Below are 19508 nucleotides of genomic sequence, written 5' to 3'. Positions count from 1 at the left end.
GAGTCATCCCACCAAGTCCCAGTTATACCTATCAAGTCATAATTTCCCTCCTGTATTAAGAGTTCAAGTTCGTTCCGTTTGTTTCCCATACTCTGGGCATTAGTATATAGACATCGAAGACCATGTGCTTCATAGTCTGGCTTTCTTCCTACATGTGTCTGAAGACTATTATTGGGCGCTATCAGAGCTGTTCTCTCCGTTGCAGTGCATGCGCCTACGTCCGTTGTTACCCCCAACTTTACATCTCCCTTCCCCATAGGATTCAGTTTAAAGCCCTCCTGATGAAGTTCTTCATGCTGTGGCCAAACACATTATTCCCATCCTTTGTGAAGTGCAACCCGTCTCTTGCCAACAGCCCATCTGATTGAGGAACAAGGGGCCAAAGGTTTTGCTGATGCTTTCAAATCAACCTGTGAGACTTCCCCCTCCCCTCTGCTCCTGCCAGCATCTACTTCACTCAGCAGCACCCCCAGCCTCTAAGTACAAGGGATGAACAAAATGTCTGTGTTGTTGCAGAAGTTAAACCCGTTTTGCAATCACTCCTCCTCAGTGCCAGTCAAACCAAGAGCATTTCCAATATTCATTCAGGGATTTGAGCATGTGCAGTTCACCACAGCTTTGAGTGCCTTTGCTTTGTTGGTAGCTCCCCCACCCCCCAATCGGTGTTACTATGTGGATCGACAACACAGCAACGAAAGGCATCTGGATGTGACAGCGCTATGATTGCAGTGAGATTCTCTTGTGTGGTGTTTCATCCACGCACACAATCCACATGCACATTGAGCAGCTTGATGAAATCTTACGTACAGCCACATCAAGACTTCTTTTTTATTTCATTTATGTATTTATTTATTACACTGCTATACCACCCAACAGCTGAAGCTCTCTGCCATGGGGTGTGTTTTGGGGGTTTGGGACCATGTTTTATCCATGCGCATATCCATGTCAGTATTTGCTTGTTTGCGTGCTTGCTTGCTTGCTTGGCAGGGGGTGCACATGAATAAATGGAAGGAATTGAAAGTTGTGGCCAACAAGGCATGTATACTGCTCTGGCTATTCAGGGAAAAACAAAACAACCATCGCAAGTGGGACAATGGAGGATGCCTAACAGATGACGTTGGTTCCACTTCAGAAACAAGACTGGGCAATTCAGCACTCCAAATTTTGTGGAGAAATTTGTTTCTGGAGAATTTTGGAAACATATATCCCTACCTAGGTTCTGTGTGTGTTTTCCATCCTGCCCCCCCACACACACACACATGATCGCCTTTCCCCTCCTTCTCCAGCCTCCTTGGGTACCCCCAACAACTCAGATCTTATGCCTCCTGCATCTGACATCTAATGTTCCCACAGGCCCCTTTCCTTTGGAGCCTTGCTGCGCCCAGTCCCTGTGTGAAATCTTTCCCTTTTCTCAGTGAACTTAGCTGAGAGCCTACAGGCAGAGGCTCATTCCCGCTAATAGCCTGCTAAGTTGGATGATCAAATGCCTATCTGTTTGGGAAAGAAAAAAAAGAGAGACTCTGTGAGCCCCAGACAAGAGCTGCAAGTCTTCTTATTCCAGGCCGGCTGGAGACCTGGCCAGGAGCACTCCTGTTAGAGGGTGGGATGCATGGTGGCATTTCACTGCAGGGCCTTTCTGGTCACAAACTGAGAGTGAACTCAGGTGGCTGAGTGTCTGTCTGTTTGGAAGTGAATTGGGGGCAACTCCAAATAAGGTGGTGGCTTCTCTATGCTCGGGGGAACCTCCAAATTGGAATGTCTCAGGTGCCCGACACAGGCGTGGAGTCTCACAGACTCCACCCTGTTCAGCCTGCTGGACTGGGGTCCGCAGACCCTGCTGGCTGGCCAGCCCTGCTTGCCTTGTGAATGGTCCACTTACACCTCAAATTTTGCGTAAATGTCGGCTTTACAGCAGCTATTTGCATAAAAGACCTTTTATGCAGATTAAGCCACCATTTTAATGCAAAATGTTAGCTCGCTAGGGCACTGGCTGCTGTGGGGAGCTTGCCGGGCACTTGCCCAGCCCCCGCTCACAGCATGGTGAACAAGGGCGGGCAGTGGAGATGGTTCGGTGAGCACTTGGCAAGCGCAGGCAGGGGTGAGTCCATCCATCCATATGTCCAAGTGCTCAGAAATAGATAGGTTTGTAAACAACCCGTTGAGGACTGAGCATGCTCAGTGTCTTCCGGGAACCATAGAAATTTGAATGTCATTTGGAAAATTAATGGAGGGGGGGCTGTGGGGTAGAGGGACTTGTCCTGCTTAAGATCCTATTGGTTTATGGTAACTTGGAAAATACTGTGATTGATTGGCCGACTGTTAGGGCTGATTGGCTGGAACACTGGACCAGAATACTCCTGTTAGGGGGTGAAGGGACACCCCCATGACATTTTGTTGCAGGTCCCATGTGCACCCTAAGAATACTGGTGCTTTAAACTAGGATTTTGCTTTGCCCATTTTCTTTTGAAGCTCCTAGTATCATAAAGCTTCATGCAAGCAGAAAATGATTTTTCTTAGGAGTGAATAAGCTACGCACAATCCCCTATGAATATATTTTGCAGGCAAGGGACTGAAGTCTTGGAGAGTGTAAAATAGCCACTGAGGGTGCTTTTTAGTGGATTAAGGGGAGTTCTACAAGCAAACTTGGGATTATTTGACTTGAGTATTATTGCTTCTACAGCTTTCACTGGATCAAGTTGGTCTGAAATTTGAGACTGTCAGATTTGCCAATATTGCTTTAAGACCTGTATTTTATTTTATTTTAAAAAACATCACTCACAATAGGGTTTATGTTTGTTTATGGATATTCTATTAAGGTGAGCTATTTACAGTATGTCTGTGTGCATCATCTGATCGACGCTTTGTGAGCTGATTACCAGGAGCAAGTTTTGAGTGGTGCCTGCAACATTTGTCTTGCATTAGCAAAATGCCTGCTTATAGAATAATCCAGTAGGACATCTTGTCCAGCCAGCACAATAAGAGTAAATGCAGCTCAATGCTCATGGGAGTTTTCCGAATTACTACATTTTTTGCCTTTTATTTGTCTCTTTGTCCTTTTGCTTTGACAGCAGAGAACTTCAACAGCCACCGACTCTTGCCAGTTGAGTCCCACTGTGAGAATTCCCTAACAATTCCTCAGAAGAAATAAAATAAAAAATATCTCCTATAAGCTGCATATGAGACTATAAATAGTTTCAAAAAGCATCCTGATTTGGGGGTTGGACTAGCACTAGACAGTTGGGATAATGTCACCTCCCAGATCTTAGATATTTTTTTTTTAAAGTTGTTTGGAAGTGTCTCTTGTGAAAGGTTCTTCTGTTGACCTACTGAGCACTCAGTATTCAGTAACATCTCCTAAAACATCACCTCCATCAGCGTGCTGCCAGCCTCTCCATCTCAAAAAGCATCAGGGAGACATAGGAGTGGATGGATCTGTCAGTTTCACTTTCTTCCACATTCATTAAAAAAAAAAACCCACCCCTCTTTAAAAAAGTTTTTTCATTCCATTTATGAAGAAATGTGTGAATTTGGGTAAATTCTTGGGGGGAAGAAACAAATTCTCACCCATCTGCACCAATCAAATTCAATAGGCACAAGTATCCACACCATGGGGAGGACTGGGTCGCATCTGCCTGCCCTGCAGACAGCGTTGCATGAATCAGCAAAACTTGAGCTCCCCAAAGTTCTCCAAATTCCACCTCAAAGCTCGTTCTAAGTTCCAACTCAATTTCTTATCAGATTGTGAGCTTTGTTTTTTTTCTTTTCACATGGAAATCTGTACGTAGTTTTCCAAATGCACACTTGAATTATGCACATCTTTGAAATATATGTATTCATCTCACATTGATTAAAGCGTATTTGTGTATGCGCAAAAATGCACATTTTTGCAAACAACACATTTTTGTGCATACACGAATATGCGCGTTCACAAAAATGCACATTTTTGTGCGTACGCAGATACGTGCATTTTTTGCAATCACCTTTTTAAAAAAAACACAACTGTGGAGCTCAATGAGGCTGCTGGGCACAGGCAGGGGCTGTTCCTGCTGGACACAGGGGCTCGGGTGCAGGCAGGGTGGATCCCGGTGGATTCCCACGCCATCCTTATCCATGCATGAGTTAAAATTAGATGGTGAACGTCAGCACAAACATTACATGTAACCGTGACTTTCTGTTGCTTCGTGCCTCATGCCTCTGCTAAGCCCTGGCCTCCTCCTTCTTTCTTTGTGTTTCCAGATCTGGATGATCCAATTGTGACCGTCCACCAGAGCATAGGGGAAGCAAAAGAGCAGTTCTACTATGAGAGGACTGTGTTTCTCAGGTGTGTGGCCAATTCCAACCCACCCGTTCGGTACAGCTGGCGGCGAGGGCAGGAGGTGCTGCTGCAAGGATCCGACAAGGGGGTTGAAATTTATGAACCCTTCTTTACGCAGGTAGGAATCAAGGTACAGTCATATTTCTTATTATTATCTCTCTCTTTCCTCTCTCCAGTGTCACTGAACCTATACTTCAGTATCAGGGCAATATAAGTGGTATGCGGGTTGCTGACAGCACATTACACTGATTGCAAAATACCTGCATTGGTCACAAGTTCATTTTTGGGTTCCATTGAAGGTGATGGCTTGGTTTGAAATTTTAAAGCAGGGATGTCAAATCTCAGCCCCCCCCCCAGGCCAAATACGGGCTACCTGGGGTCACAGTGCAACACTCTGGGGTTCCTCCGATGGCCACACCCCCTTCCTCTGTCCTCCCCCATTCTCCCATTTGTGACTGGTGGTTTCTTGTCTTTTCCATGCCCCACCCCACCAATTCTAAAAGGTTGAAATGTCTCTCCTAAGGCTTAGTTCCTCCTGAGCATCCTTTCCCATGGATTGGAGACAACTGGAGACAAACAAGCCCCCTGGTTTTCAGGCTGAAGTGATTAGTCCCAGGGCCTGGTCTGAAAGCTCATGAGGCAGCCACCTTGCTGAAGCCAAGCAGGTCTGGTCAGTGCTTGGAGGGGAGACCCCCTGGGAACCACATGTAGCCGCCTTGAGGTCCATGATGGAAGAAAGGTGGGATATAAATGTAATAATATTTTTTTAAAAAAAAATTAGGATGTCGGCTAGAGTGACATTGGTAGAAAACGTGGAACGAGCCCGATTGAACATGGGCTAGAGCTCATTTGGAAGCCTGCTCTGTGGCAATGACGGCGGCAAAGGAGCTGCACTTCTCTGCCACCGCTGCATCTGCTCAGAGTCTCCCGGTGGAGCTTCTCAGGTGCTCAGAGGCCTGTCACGTTCTGGCCTGCAAGAAGAGGAGGACCGCTCAATAGCACGCTCTGACCAATTCGCGAGACACGTCGCGGATACAGTCGATCCTGTCCATTCTGACATAGATGCCGCTGTTGATGCAGGTCCAGTGGATGTCACTTTGGCTCCTGCTTGTCCAGTTGGGATGGATACTTTTCAGTTTCTACAGCCTGCGGATGTGGACAGGATCCTTGGAGAGGTGAGGCCTACCACTTGTGTGGTGGACTCTTGCCCTTCCTGGCTTATAAAGCACCCAGGGGTGGGGAGGTACTGGCTGAGTGCGTAAGAGCAGTGGTGAACACCTCTTTGGAGCAAGGTGTGATTCTGTCTTGCCTAAAGGACGAGGTGGTAAGACCTTTGTTAAAAACAAACAAACAAACACCTCCCTGAACCCCACTGTATTGGATAATTTCTGGCCAGCCTCCAATACTCTATTCTCGGACAAGGTGCTGGAGCACGTGGTGGCTTCTCAGGTCCAGGGATTTCTGGATGAGACAGATTATCTAGATCCATTTCAGTCTGGCTTCAAGTTCTGTTATGGGCCAGAGACTGCTTTGGTCACCCTAGCAGAGGATCTGCACCAGGAACTGGACACAGGGAGTGTGTCCCTGTTGCTTTTGCTAGACCATTCAGTAGCTTTCGATACCATCGACCATGGCATCCTTCTGAGGCATCTGTCTGAGATGGGACTGGGAGGCACTGTTACATGGCGGCTCCAGCCCTTCTTGGAGGGGTGACCTTGGAAGGTGGTGCTGGGGGATTCCTGATTGATCCAATGGCCATTGCCCTGTGGTGTCCCTCAGGGTTCCTTCTTATCCCCCATGATACTGCATATATACATGAAACTGCTGGGAGAGTTTGTGAGTTTTAGGGCTCGGTGCCACCAGTATGCTGATGACACCCAACTCATCTCTCTCCTTTCCATCTAAATCCAAGGAAGCTGTTCTGGTTCTAAATCGGTGTCTGATGTTGGTAATGGACTGGATGAGGGCAAACAAACTGAAGCTTAATTCAGACAATGTCCGTTGAAAGGCAGATCAGGATTTAGGTATTCATTCAGTCTGTTCTGGATGGGGTTACACTCCCCCTGAAGATGCAGGCTTGCAATTTGGGTATACTCTTGGACTTGGCCCTGAACCTGGATGCCCAGGTCTGGTGTGCATTTGCACAGCTGAGGCTCCTGTCCCAACTCCATCCATTCCTAGAGATGTCTGATCTGGCCATGGTCATGCATGCCTTACCTGAATCCCGTTTGGACTAATGCAATCCACTGTACGGGGAGCTGCCTTTGAAAACTGTTCGTAAACTTCAGCTGGTCCAGAATGCTGCAGCCAGACCGTTGACCGGTGCTGGTTATAAGTAACACAGTATCCCCTTGTTACAACAGCTTCACTGGCTTCCAGTCTGTTTCTGGGCAGAATTCAAAGTTCTGGTTATGACCTATAAAGCCCTATATGGCTTGGGACCAGCTGCCTGAAAGACTGCCTTCTCCCATACGAGCCTACCTGGTTCCTAAGGTCTTCTGGAGAGACCCTTCTTTTGAGGCATGTTTGGTGCCAAACCAAGAGAGAGCCTTTTTGGTGGCTGCTCCTAGGCTATTGAACTCCCTCCCAAGGGAGGCTAGGTTTGCTCCCTCTCTGCTGTCCTTCCGTCAGCAGGCAAAGATGGCTTTATTTAAGAAAGCCTATAACTTGTAAGTCTGGTGGGTTGGGTGCTGTTTTTAATACTTTTTTCTGTAATTGTTATGTTTTTATTGCATTTTAATGTATTGTTTTAATCCATTTTAACTGATTCTTTAGGCCTCCTTGAGTGCCATTTTTTGGTAGAAAGGTGGGGTATGAATAAAATAAATAAATAAATAGTTGAGAGCTTTAAGCTAAATGTATGCTGATTTTTATTTTGGATTTTGACCCTGCTCCTTTTTACTTTGGCCACACCCCTTTTGCCTTCAGCCCTGCCCACCACTGGAATGAAGCCCCCAAAAGAAACTGAAGTTGGCCCTTGGGCTGAAAGAGTTCCAACACCCCTGCTTCAAAGCCCGATGCAGTCTGGGCCCTGAAAAATATCTCAGAGACCATTGGAGTTCTACTCATGAAGCCCAACTCCATTTTCCATCCTCTTGTTGTTGTTCAGTCGTTAAGTCATGTCCAACTCTTCGTGACCCCATGGACCATAGCACGCCAGGTCTTCCTGTCCTCCGCTCTCTCCCGGAGTGTGCTCAAGTTCATATTCATTGCATTGGTGATGCTATCCAGCCATCTCATCCTCTGCCGTCCCCTTCTCCTTTTGCCTTCAATCTTTCCCAGCATCAGGGTCTTTTCCAGAAAGTTTTCTCTTTGCATTAGGTGGCCAAAATATTGGAGCTTCAGCTTCAGTATCTGTCCTTCCATTGAGCAGTCAGGGTTGATTTCCTTTAGGATTGACTGATTTGACCTCCTTGCAGTCCAGCGGACTCGTAAGAGTCTTCTCCAGCACCACAGTTTGAAAGCATCGATTCTTCGGCGCTCAGCCTTCCTTATAGTCCAGCTCTCACAGCCATACGTTGCTAGTGGGAAAACCATAGCTCTGATTAGATGGACCTTTGTCGGCAAGGTGATGTCTCTGCATCTTACTATGCTGTCTAGGTGTGCCATAGCTTTCCTCCCAAGGAGCAAGCGTCTTTTAATTTCATGGCTGCAGTCACCGTCTGCGGTGATCTTGGAGCCCAAGAAAATAAAATCTGTCACTGCTTCCATTTCTTCCCCTTCTACATGCCAGGAAGTGATGGGGCCAGATGCCATGATCTTCGTTTTTTTAATGTTGAGTTTCAAACCAGCTTTTGCACTCTCCACTTTCACCCTCAACAAGAGGCTCTTTAGATCCTCTTTGCTTTCTGCCATTAGGGTGGTATCGTCTGCATATCGGAGGTTGTTGATAATTCTCCCGGCAATCTTAATTCCAACCTGTGATTCATCCAACCCGGCGTTTCTCATAATGTACACTGCATATAAGTTAAATAAGCAGGGCAACTATATGCAGCCTTGTCGTACTCCTTTCCCAATTTTGAACCAATCGGTTGTTCCATGTCCGGTTCTTACTGTTGCTTCTTGACCCTCGTACAGGTTACTCAGGAGACAGGTAAGGTGGTCTGGTACTCCCATCTCTTTAAGAATTTGCCAGAGTTTGTTGTGATCCACACAATCAAAGGCTTTAGCATAGTCAATGAAGCAGAAATAGACGCTTTTCTGGAATTCTCTTGCTTTCTCCATGATCCAGCGAATGTTGGCAATTTGATCTCTAGTTCCGCTGCCTCTTTTAAACCCAGCTTGTACTTCCGGTAGTTCTCAGTTCACATACTGCTGAAGCCTAGCTTGTAGGATTTTGAGCATAACCTTGCTAGGAGGGAATATTGTTATCTAAAAAAAGTGTGTCCTTTTCTGTGGTGGCCCTGGGGTCCCCCATGTGGGTTCTTCTTGGGTGTCTTTCAGAGACAGATGGAGAAGACTAGAGATGGAAGGATCTGTCCATTTCCAGTCCATGTCAGTTAAACATGTGTACATTCATAAATCCATTTCACCCCATTTCCATATTAATCCACATTTCAAAAAATCTACATGAAAATTTATATTTAAATACACATTTTTGAAGCATTTTCTCCAAAATAAAATGCACATTTCTAAATGTATTTTTCCTACAATATATATTCTGGTATATTTTGCTGTACCCCCAGTTCCAGGTTAGCTTGTCTGCTGACCAACAGTACCTTCATCTTCTGTGTTCTACAACTGATTAGCCCACATCCAATCCATTACTGCATTCAGACAACAGTTCACGTCTTCAGCAGCTTCCTTGGCACCAGGTGACAAAGAGAGAACAGAGCTGGGTGTCATTGTCATCAGCAAAAGGACGCTCCCCCAGTGGCATTGTGAACCATCTGGTTACCATTTTTGTTGGAAGGCAGTCTAGAAATATTTTAAATTAGTAAAAACAAAAACCAACAACAGCAACAAATGAAAGAGTCCCAGCTTTCCCAACCTGGTCATTTTCAAATGTTTCCAGTGGAAACCTCTGATGAAGACAACCTGGAAAAAGGTTTAGGACACCTATTGGGGTGGATCTCACCCAAATAGCTTCCCTTGAAATTCCCTCAGAGACTTCCTCTGAGCAGGGCCCTCCAAAATGGCCTCATATTTCACTTCAGGTGAAATTTAGTAACCGCCTCACTCCACCCTGAGAAAGGTGGTTATTGGCTCAAAATATTCCTAGCTTCACACTTTGGGACAATTGGTGGCCTCTCTGTAGTTGTCAAGCACAGCAGGGAATTTCCAAAAAAGAGCTTGCCTTAAGCTGGTGCCAAAGCAGATATAATCTTAAACCCCAAGACATGTTATTTATTTGTTTATGGGGAAAAAAGCAGCAATGCACTCCTTGGGGCAATGAATAAGAATGTTATTTTCTAACAGAGGAACGGGCTGTTGAGATCTTTTCTCCAGGGGCTTCTCTCTCCCTTTTGTTGAGAGACAGAAAGAGAGAGAAAGAGAAAGAGAGAAAGAGAGAGAAATAACCCCCTGGAGAAAAGACCAAGAAAACAACATTGTTAGTCATTGTCCCAAAGATGTATAGATGATGGTGTGTGTGTGATCTTCTTTATGTCTTCTTTGGCACCAGCTTGAGGTTTGCCACTTTTGCATGTGCGTGCGTGTGTGCGCATGTATTTCACCTTTAGTGCCTCTCCCCCTTCCTTCCTCTCAACTTGGCCAACAATCAGGAAGATACCTAACTCAAATGAAAGACTACAACTCCCAGCATGCTCCATTCTCTGTAGACCCTCATATTCTTATTCCCCTTTCTCTTGAGATTTTAGACTTAAGGCCAAAACAGATGTTGCTTTTAATCTGTATCTATTAAGGGTGCGATCCTATACATGTTCAGACAGAAAGAGAGTCTACAACTTCCAGCATTTCCTAGCCAGCATGTAAAAAGGAAAACAACAACAAAAAAGATGTACCTAGATCCAGATATAAAATAATGTATGGACTGGCCCTAATGCAAGTTGTTGAAAAAAGCCGGGTCTTCACAGCTGTGGCCCACTCCCTGTGGACTGGTCTCTCTAAATAGATTCACCTGACAGCCCCTTTTTTTTTGGTTTTAGGAGAGTCAGGACTTTTGAGCCATGCTTATGAGTAATTTTACTGGTGTAATTTTGCCTGTTTAATTGATGATGGATGTGATGATCATAGAATCATAGAATAGTAGGATGGGAAGGGGCCTATAAGACCATCGAGTTCAACCCCCTGCTCAGTGCAGGAATCTGCTCAATCATACAATGATGGTTGTATGATGGCAAATGTAAGGTTATCTTGTCAACCACCTCAAAGGGCCCCACAACGGATTTTGAGGCAGGATGGAGATAAGAGAAAAATAATATTGCACTGCTATTGATCTGTCTCACCATGTAAGGTGAGCAGGATGCATATAGAGAACACAGTTATGCCGTTCTAATGGTTTTTTGTAGTGCCTGAGCTGGTAGAGCACCTCCTTTGCATGCAGAAGCTCCCAGGTTCAATCCCTGGAATCTCCAGGTAAGGCTGGAAAAACTGCCTGAAACCCTCAGCAGCCACTGCTGGTCAATGTTGACATTACTGGGCTAGATGGACCCAGGGTCTGACTCAATATAAAGCAGCTTCTGATGTTCTGATGCTTCCAATATCAAAGATCAGCAACTGGCAACCCCAAATCTGGCCTTTCGAAGGGAGCCATCTGGCTGTCCACTTGCCAGCTCAGGGACAAGAGAGATGTGTGGAGAGATCAGCAGCTATGACACTGTGGCTTGCTGCCAGTTCCCTCTGGGGAGAGATGAAACCGCTGTGGCGTCTAACACCAGTTCCTCGCTCAATCTTTTCGTCTGCTTGCTTGCTGCATCTACTGTGTGTAGGGATGGCGGAGAATTCCGCCACGGATTTCAGTGAAGCCGAATGCACTGGCATTCGGCCCCCCGAAACCCGTGGCAGAATGGCCTCCCCCCCCGCCACCTCGCAGAATAGCTCCGGAATGAAACTTACCTGGGGCTCCGGCGGCAGCTGGTCTTTTGACTGGCTGCTGTGGCCACCATTTGCATCTTTCGAGGCTGCTGTGATAGGCTACATAAGTATTTACATAGCCTATCACGGCAAAGAGCAGGGATGCAAACGGTGGCCACTACGCCATTTGAGTGGCTGCCTTTACCATGATAGGCTACGTAAATACTTACATAGCCTATCATGGAAAGACCAGCGGTGCAAATGGCGTAGCGGCTGCCATTTGCCTCCCTGCTCTTTGCCATGATAGGCTATGTAAATACTTACGTAGCCTATCACGGCAGCCTCACAGGATGCAAATGGCAGCCACTATGGCGGCCACCATTTGCATCCACAGCAGCTCGTCCGTGGCCAGAACTCTGGCTGCGGACGGCCCTGGCCAGCAGCTCCGCGGAGCCGCTGCAGAGCAGAGCCATCCAGGGAGGATTCCGGGGGGAGGGACGGAGCGCCTCCCCCCCACTGCAAATCACATCTGCAAAAAGGTAAGTGACTTTCGTACATCCCTAACTGTGTGTGCGTGGGGGGGGGGGCTCTGAATGTGCCCCAGAGCAGATGAGGCAGACAAATATTGATTGATTGATTGATTGACAGCAGGGCTGGGGAGCAAAACAGGGAGAGAATCTACAGCTACCTCATCTCCTGAGTTAAAAGTAAAATAGGCATCTATAAATGACAACTGGGCAACCTTAGAAGCCGCCACTGCTTCCTCTTTCCCCAGCTGCGCCATGGGATCACTGTGGCAGCCCCTGCTGTGCAGCATCTGAGGGCTGCCGTCGACGCAGCTTCCCCAGCCCGACTCGGATCACCAGCGCATGAGCGGTCCTGCTTGGGAGCATTGTGCTCAGCCGTCCATGCTTGGCCTCCAGTGGAACAGCTCCCGGGATCAAGCCATAAGAATCTGTGAAAGGAAACAAATGAGATGCTGAGTGTGCAATCAGCAACCAGGCACAGAGCAACTTGCAACTTTCATAGATAATTCTCAGCTAATGGCGTGGAAAGCCCCATCACTAGCACCCTTTATTATACTTGACAGCTTTATATTGCTCAGAATTGCTGGCAAAATCTTGCCGAGAAATAGGCAGGCTGGAACCTCGGTGGGAGAGATTTGGCTGAGTTTCACAGAGTTATATCGGACTTCCTAGCCTCCACAGGAAATGCATAGGGATGCCTTATATGCTGCATCCGTCTGCCCAGAGCTGGATTCACCAGCATTCTTTGTGAAGTGGTGCCCCTACCAAATTGAGGCTCCCTGCTAGAATGCAATTATCTGGGAATATCCCAATGTGGGAACAATGCTCTTTTCTTGGTCCTTTAAAGCAATTGTGCAGAATAACAGCAATAGCAACAATAAAAAAGATCACTTATAGATCATTATCAACACAATACAAACGTACGTGGTACTTTACAGAGGCAGGTCCTTGCCCCGAGGAACTTACAGACTAAATTTCAGCTGTAAGGAAACAACAGAACACGGGTAGGAAAGGGCGAGGCAATTAGGCTATTGATACATAAATGAGGTCCTTTTCTGATGTTTCATAGATATAGAAGCAATAAAAAGTTACTCCACATTTACCAGGAGGTAGGAATGAAGGTGTCCCTGTATGAATGTGTTGGATTAGCCCTGCCCTCCTGTCTTTGTGTGTGAACCATGAGAAAATGTGGACTGCAGCTTTGGATGGGGGGAGGGTATATACATGATTTTGTTTCGTTCCGCTTAGACTTAACTGTCAATTTTGTTTTCTCCTGCATTCAAGTTTTTTTTTAGATCTCAAGTTATTTCCATCCCTAATATGCATATATTTGTGAATTTTGGTAAATTCTTATCAAAAACAAAGTGAAATGAAATTCTCACCCATCCCTGGTTCCAATAAGTCCTTCAGTTTGGCCTGGCCTCTTTCAGAAATGTACACACAGGAAACACTTACTTACTTACTTACTTACTTACTTACTTACTTATTTATTTAATCGCCCATCTGGCTGGTCACCCAGCCACTCTGGGCAATGTACAAGCATATAATAAAACAGTTTAAAACAATAAAATTCTACAATAAAAACATTTTCTAAAATACCCTAACCCACCCCAAATGCCTGCCTGAACAACCATGTTTTTAATGCACAGCGGAAGCTCATTAAAGAGAGGGCACTGCTGGGTTCCCTAGGGAGGGAGTTTCACAGAGTGGGGGCCACCATAGAAAAGGCCCTCTCCCTCGTCCCCACCAGTCTAGCTGTCCTGGCTAATGGGACAGAGAGAAGGCCATCCGAGGCTGATCTTGTTAAGCAGCCTGTCTGGTGTTGTTGGAGGTGCTCCTTAAGATACGCTGGGCTAGAACCATTTAGGCTTTTAAAGGTCAAAACCAACACCTTGAATTTGTCCCGGAAAACAACCATTAACCAGTGCAACTCCTTCAGCACTGGAGTGATGTGATCTCGCCAGTGGCTGCCTTTAATCAGGCGAGCCGCTGCGTTCTATACCAGCTGCAGCTTCCGAACCGTCTTCAAGGGTAACCCCAAATAGAGCACATTACAGTAGTCTAAACGAGAGGAGACCAGGGCATGTACTACCAATGGGAGCAGATGGTCGGGACCGAAGGGGTGCCGCCACCGTATCAGATGGAGTTGATACAGCGCTGTCTGGCTCACAGCTGACACCTGAGCCCCCATGGACAGCTGGGAGTCCAAAATCCCAGGGTTTCAGCTTCAGCTTATTCCTCCCCATCCAGCCACAGACTGTCTCAAGACATTTGGACAGGGATTCTACGGACAACCTTGGTGAAGATTTGAACGAGAGGTAGAGCTGCGTGTCATCTGCATATTGATGACACTGCACCCCAAACCTCCTGATGATAGCCCCCAGTGGCTTCACATAGATGTTAAATAGCATCAGGGAGAGGATGGAACCCTGTGGCACCCCACAAGTGAGTGGCCATGGGTACAAAACCTCCTCTCCCAGTGCTACCCTCTGGTACCTGCCGGAAAGGAAGGACCGGAACCACTGTAATACTGTGTCTCCAATGCCCAACCCCTCCAGGCAGTCCAGGAGGATACCGTGGTCAATGGTATCAAAAGCCGCTGAGAGGTTGAGGAGAACAAGGAAGGAGCATTCACCCCTATCCAGAGCCCTCCTCATATCATCCACCAAGGCGACCAAGGCCATTTCTGTCCCATGCCCAAGCCTGAAGCCCGACTGAAATGGGTCTAGATAATCGGTTTCTTCCAAGTGTGCCTTCAACTGCATTGCCACCACGCGCTTAATCACCTTGCCCCAAAATGGCAGATTCGAGACTGGGCAAAAGTAGTTCAGAACTTGGGGATCCAAGGAGGGCTTCTCTAAGAGCGGTCTTCTCACTGCCTCCTTGAGGGCTGATGGCATCACTCCCTCCTCAAGGGAGGCGTTCACCACCACCCTGATCCCCTCACCCAGTCTCTCTCTGCAGCCCATAATGAGCCAAGATGGGCAAGGATCAAGTAAGCAGGTGGTCAGCCTTACAGATGGAAGCACCTTGTCCACTTCATCAGAAGGAAGAAGCTGGACCAATCCCACAAAACTGGTTTGCCACAGGCCACCTCTTGCTCACTAACTGTATCCACAGCGCAAGGAGTAACACTCCTAATCTGATCAATTTTATCTGCAAAGTGCCTTGCCAAGGCCTCACAGGAGGCCTTAGAATGCTCCAGTGGTTCTGGAGCCACTGGACCGACCAGGCTCTGGACCACTTGGAACATTCTCCTGGGACAGCACTCTGCAGACGCGATAGAGGCAGCATAATATTCCTTTTTTGCTGCCTTCACCGCCACGTGATAGGGTGAAGATACAGCTCTAGCCCGTGTCTGATCGTCTTTGGAGCGAGACTTCCGCCACCGGCGCTCTAGCCGTCTCACCTCCTGCTTCAGAGCTCGTAACCGTGGATTGAACCATGGTGCAGTCCGAGCCCTGTTCAGGGGGAGAGGGCGTTTCGGAGCCACCTGATCTAATGCCCCAGTGATTGCGGCATTCCAGCCACCCACCAGGGTCTCGACCAAGTGGCCGTTGGCATGCCCCAGAGAATCCCCAAGCGTGTTCAGGAATCCATTTGGATTCATAAGACGCCTGGGGCGGACCATTTTAATGGGTCCTCCACCCCTGCGGAGGGGTTGTGGAACCGAGAAGTCCAACGTCACCAGATAGTGATCTGACCATGACAAGGGGGTGGTGGATACACCCCCGACTTCCAGATCACTCCCCGCTTCTCCAGAAACAAACACAAGGTCTAGCGCATGACCGGCTACATGGGTGGGCCCAGTTAGAATATGGTGCAGCTCCCAGGAGGCCATGGTCTCCATGAAGTCCCGAGGTGCTCCTGTGAGGATGGCCTCCGAATGTACGTTGAAGTCCCCCAACACCAATAAGTTAGGGGACTGTACACGCACATCAGAGACCACCTCAAGCACCTCGGCCAGGGAGTCAGTCGTGCAGCGGGGTGGACGGTACACGAGCAGAATCCCCAGACTGCCCTTCGGGCCCAACCTCCAGTACATGCACTCAGCAACCTTGGTCTCCTGGAGAGGGGGTCTGGTGAAGACCAAGGACTCTCAGTAGATAACAGCCACTCCCCCTCCCCAATCCCCAGCCCTCGGCTGCTGTGCATACGAAAATCCAGCTGGACACATGGCTGCAAGGGTTGGAGCAGTGGCCTCGGCCAGCCAGGTCTCTGTAATACATGCCAGGTCTGCACCCTCATGCAGGATCATGTCATGGATGGGGGAGGTTTTCTGGGTAACAGACCTGGCATTGCAGAGCAGCAAACGAAGGCCAGAAGATGGGGTCACGCCTCCCCCAGCCATCCTTTGGCTCTAGACAGGCCCGGAGCAGGGGACAGATACTACACATCTCTCCCTTGTTCCTCTTACCTGGCAGGGCCTGCCCCTAGCGCTCCGCCAGTGCCTGCCGCCCAGCCTCGGTATGTTCTGGCCCCCAACACTCCCCCCACTGCCTCCATCAGGCGGACACATGCCCCCTCGCTCCCGCCTATCAGGCAGGCTACCCACCCCTAGAAACACAACAGACTCCTCCAGAAATTTTTTTAAAAAAATTAAAAAATCCCCTTAAAAATACTGCCAGGCAGGCAGGAGTCCACGGTAGTGATAGTGGCAGTGGCAGCGGCACAGCAGCAGCAGCAGTCCTCTTCCCCAGTGGTGGCAGCTTCTCCTGCAGGCCCTGGCTCTCTTATTCCCACGGCTAGCTAAGCATTCGTTCATCTTCCTCTTCACACCCTGCGCTTTCCTGCGATCCTGGCACATGGTGGAGCCTTTGGAAAGCTGCCCCAGCGTCCTTTGCGAAGCAGTCGGCCTGGAGTGTCGAACCTCTTTCTGAGGGCCACACTCAGTCTCAGAGAAGCTCTCGGGGCAGCGTTCCAGGGGTGGGCAGCGCCAAAGGCGAAAGGGGTGGGGCCAAATCGCCACCCTGTTTTAGCTTAAAACTCCTGCTGCCGGTAACTCAGCCTTGGGAGGGGCATCTCAGTCTTCGAAATGGGGAGGGGGAATGCCAGGAAACCATGAAAGAGTTGGCAGTCCAGGGGAAGGGGAGGGACCAGGGAAAGGGGGGGCTCTGAGGAACTCTGGAGGGCCGTTTTGAGGCCCCAGGCAGAACAGATGTGGCCCCAGGCAGGCCCGAGGTTCGATGCCCTTGTGGTAGACCATCAGTCCCAATGAGCTGCAGGTAAATGGCTTCCAGCAAAGGTGAACAGAGACAGGACAGAGATGTCCTTTCTATGCTCTGGAGGATCAAATCATGAAATGACATGCTGACACTGCCAACACTGTCAGCATATCGATGATGACTATATGCTTCCTCCAGGGTTGGAGGCAATGCACCAGAACACCAGTTGCAGGGGAGCACAAGCGGGAGAGTGCTGATGCCTTCATGCCCTGCTTATGCGCTTCCCAGAGGCATCTGGTTGACTGGTGTGTGATCTGCCTTTGGTCAGATCCAGCCCAGCTCTTCTTATGTTCTTCTGACAGCTGGTCTTTCCCATGCCAAGAGGCAGGCTGGAGAGCTATAGAGTCTCTGATTGGCTGCCCACATGTTGAGGCTCATTTGTGAGAAATGCCCATCACATGAATTTGACACAGTCGAATGATCTGGTGGTGAGATTACCCTGTCAAAACTGATACTGGGGATTGAGTTTTAGCTTCATCCCATGTAGGCAAATTGCATTTTTTTTATTTATTTGACAAATGGACACAAACAGGCCGCCTGATTCTCTTTGAGCATTTAATTAAAAGTGAAGGGCTGATTGTGAGCTGGGATTCCTTGCCTAATAATGCCGTGATACGGAAATGTTTATTATTATCTCCTTTATTAGATAAGTTCTTACTGGGTTATATGATGTGTCACATTAAATTAGATTCCATTTTGGAATGCATTTGGTTTTCAGGTTACTGCCTGGGATTCGTTTTCTGCTTTGAATTTAATGAACAAATCAAGTTGCCATGTTGATAACTGGAGACTTATCGCTAACCTTTCTATATTTATCAGAGGTCAGCATGAATTAGTGTATCTCTCTCTCTCTCTCTCTGGGTGAATATGAGATTGGAAAGATGTTTATAAAAAGGACAAAATGTAATTAAAAGTTGAAGAATCCTAGATGCACTTCCCACATGCCCCGATGTGGGAGGACCTAATGCTCCATGCCAGAGCACAGACTTTCCAGCAAGACAGTTCAGTCCCTGGCCTCTCCAGTTAAAAAGAGGGTCTCGGGTGGAAGACTTGGGAAAGACCTTTTCCACGGAGACGTTGGAAATATGTCTTCTTTGTTCATTGATTGTAAGCTGCTTCGGGAGCCTGTTTTGGTGGAGGAGTGGGATAAAAATGCAATAAATAAATAAATAAATAAGAAAGAAAGAAAGAAAGAAAGAAAGAAAGAAAGAAAGAAAGAAAGAAAGAAAGAAAGATGCTCCTGGTCAGAGGACAGGCTACTGGGCTAGAGCAGGGCCATTGAACCTCAGGCCAAATCCAACCCTGCTGCCCATTGTTTGGTAGTCTCCAGGCTTTTGCACTGCCCCCCTCTCCCATCAGTCTAAAGGGTTGAAATGGCTCTCTTCCTTACCCTTAGTTACCAGCCGTAAGAGCTTTAGGCTAAAATGTGCTGATATTTCGGGCCTTGACCCTTTTGCCTTGGGCCTGGCCAACCACTGGAATGCGGCCTCCAAGAGCTTCTCTGAAACTGAATTCAGCCCTCAGGCTGAAAGAGGGTCAACCCCCCTGGGCTAAATAGCTGAGCTTTATATGTTCACAAGGTATATGAAGTTATATGTTCACAACTTCAAGTATAGCCTGATGGGATCTGAGCTAGCTGTGATGGACCAGGAAAGTGATCTTGGGGTTGTGGTGGACAGCTCCATGAAGATGTCAACCCAGTGCAGCCGCCGTTGAAAAAAAAAAACGGGGGGAGGAGGGGAAAAAAGAAGAAGCAAACTCCATCTTAGGCATAATTAGAAAAGGAATTGAGAATAAAACGGCCAATATCATTCTGCCCCTATACAAATCTGTGGTGCAACCACAGTTGGAATACTGTGTAGAATTCTGTTCACCACACCTAAAAAAAAAAAAAGAATATTGTATTGCTGGGGCAAAACAAGTGCAGAAAAGGGCAACTAAAGAGATCAAAGGAGAGAAGGTTACAACAGCTGGGATTGTTTAGCTTGGAAAAAAGGAGGGTGAGGGGAGACATGACGGAGGTGTACAAAATTATGCCTGGTGTGGAGAATGTGGATAGGGAGACATTTTTCTCCCTCTCTCAAAAGACTAGAGCCCAGGGTCATCCTATGAAGCTGATTGGTGGGAGATGCAAGACAGATAAAAGGAGGACTTCTTCACACAGTGCATAGTTAAGCCATGGAATTCGCTACCACAAGATGTAGTGATGGCCACCCATTGGGTTGGCTTTAAAAGGGGGCTGGACAAATTCATGGAGGAAAAGACTCTCAAAGATTACTAGTCCTGATGGCTATGCGCTACCTCCAGTATCAGATAAAGGATGCCTATGTACACCAGTTGCTGGGGAGCATGGGTGGGAGGGTGCTGTTGCGCTCATGCCCTGCTTGTGGGTTCCTGGTTGACAGCTGGTTGGCCTCTGTGTGAACAGAATGCTGGACTAGATGGACCTTTGTTCTGATCCAGCAT

At 47.7% G+C, this 19508-nt stretch overlaps 1 protein-coding gene across 3 annotated transcripts in view; it reads left to right on the top strand.

Annotated features, from left to right (window-relative positions):
* MDGA2 (MAM domain containing glycosylphosphatidylinositol anchor 2) overlaps positions 1-19508 on the top strand; it is a 682071-nt gene that overhangs the window by 292847 nt on the left and 369716 nt on the right. For 2 of the 3 annotated variants that reach the window (XM_084833668.1, XM_084833679.1), the window contains exon 4: positions 4237-4433. In XM_084833668.1, the coding sequence (XP_084689794.1) occupies positions 4237-4433 (197 nt within the window). Of the gene's footprint in view, positions 1-4236; positions 4446-19508 lie in introns of all 3 variants that reach the window. The other variant, XM_084833657.1, reaches the window with a different exon arrangement.

Source organism: Heloderma suspectum, chromosome 1 (genome assembly GCF_057233095.1).
Source record: "Heloderma suspectum isolate Gila_16-S chromosome 1, 16-S_ref, whole genome shotgun sequence".
In the NCBI taxonomy this organism is placed as follows: domain Eukaryota; kingdom Metazoa; phylum Chordata; class Lepidosauria; order Squamata; family Helodermatidae; genus Heloderma; species Heloderma suspectum.
This window is presented reverse-complemented; position numbering and strand designations above follow the sequence as displayed.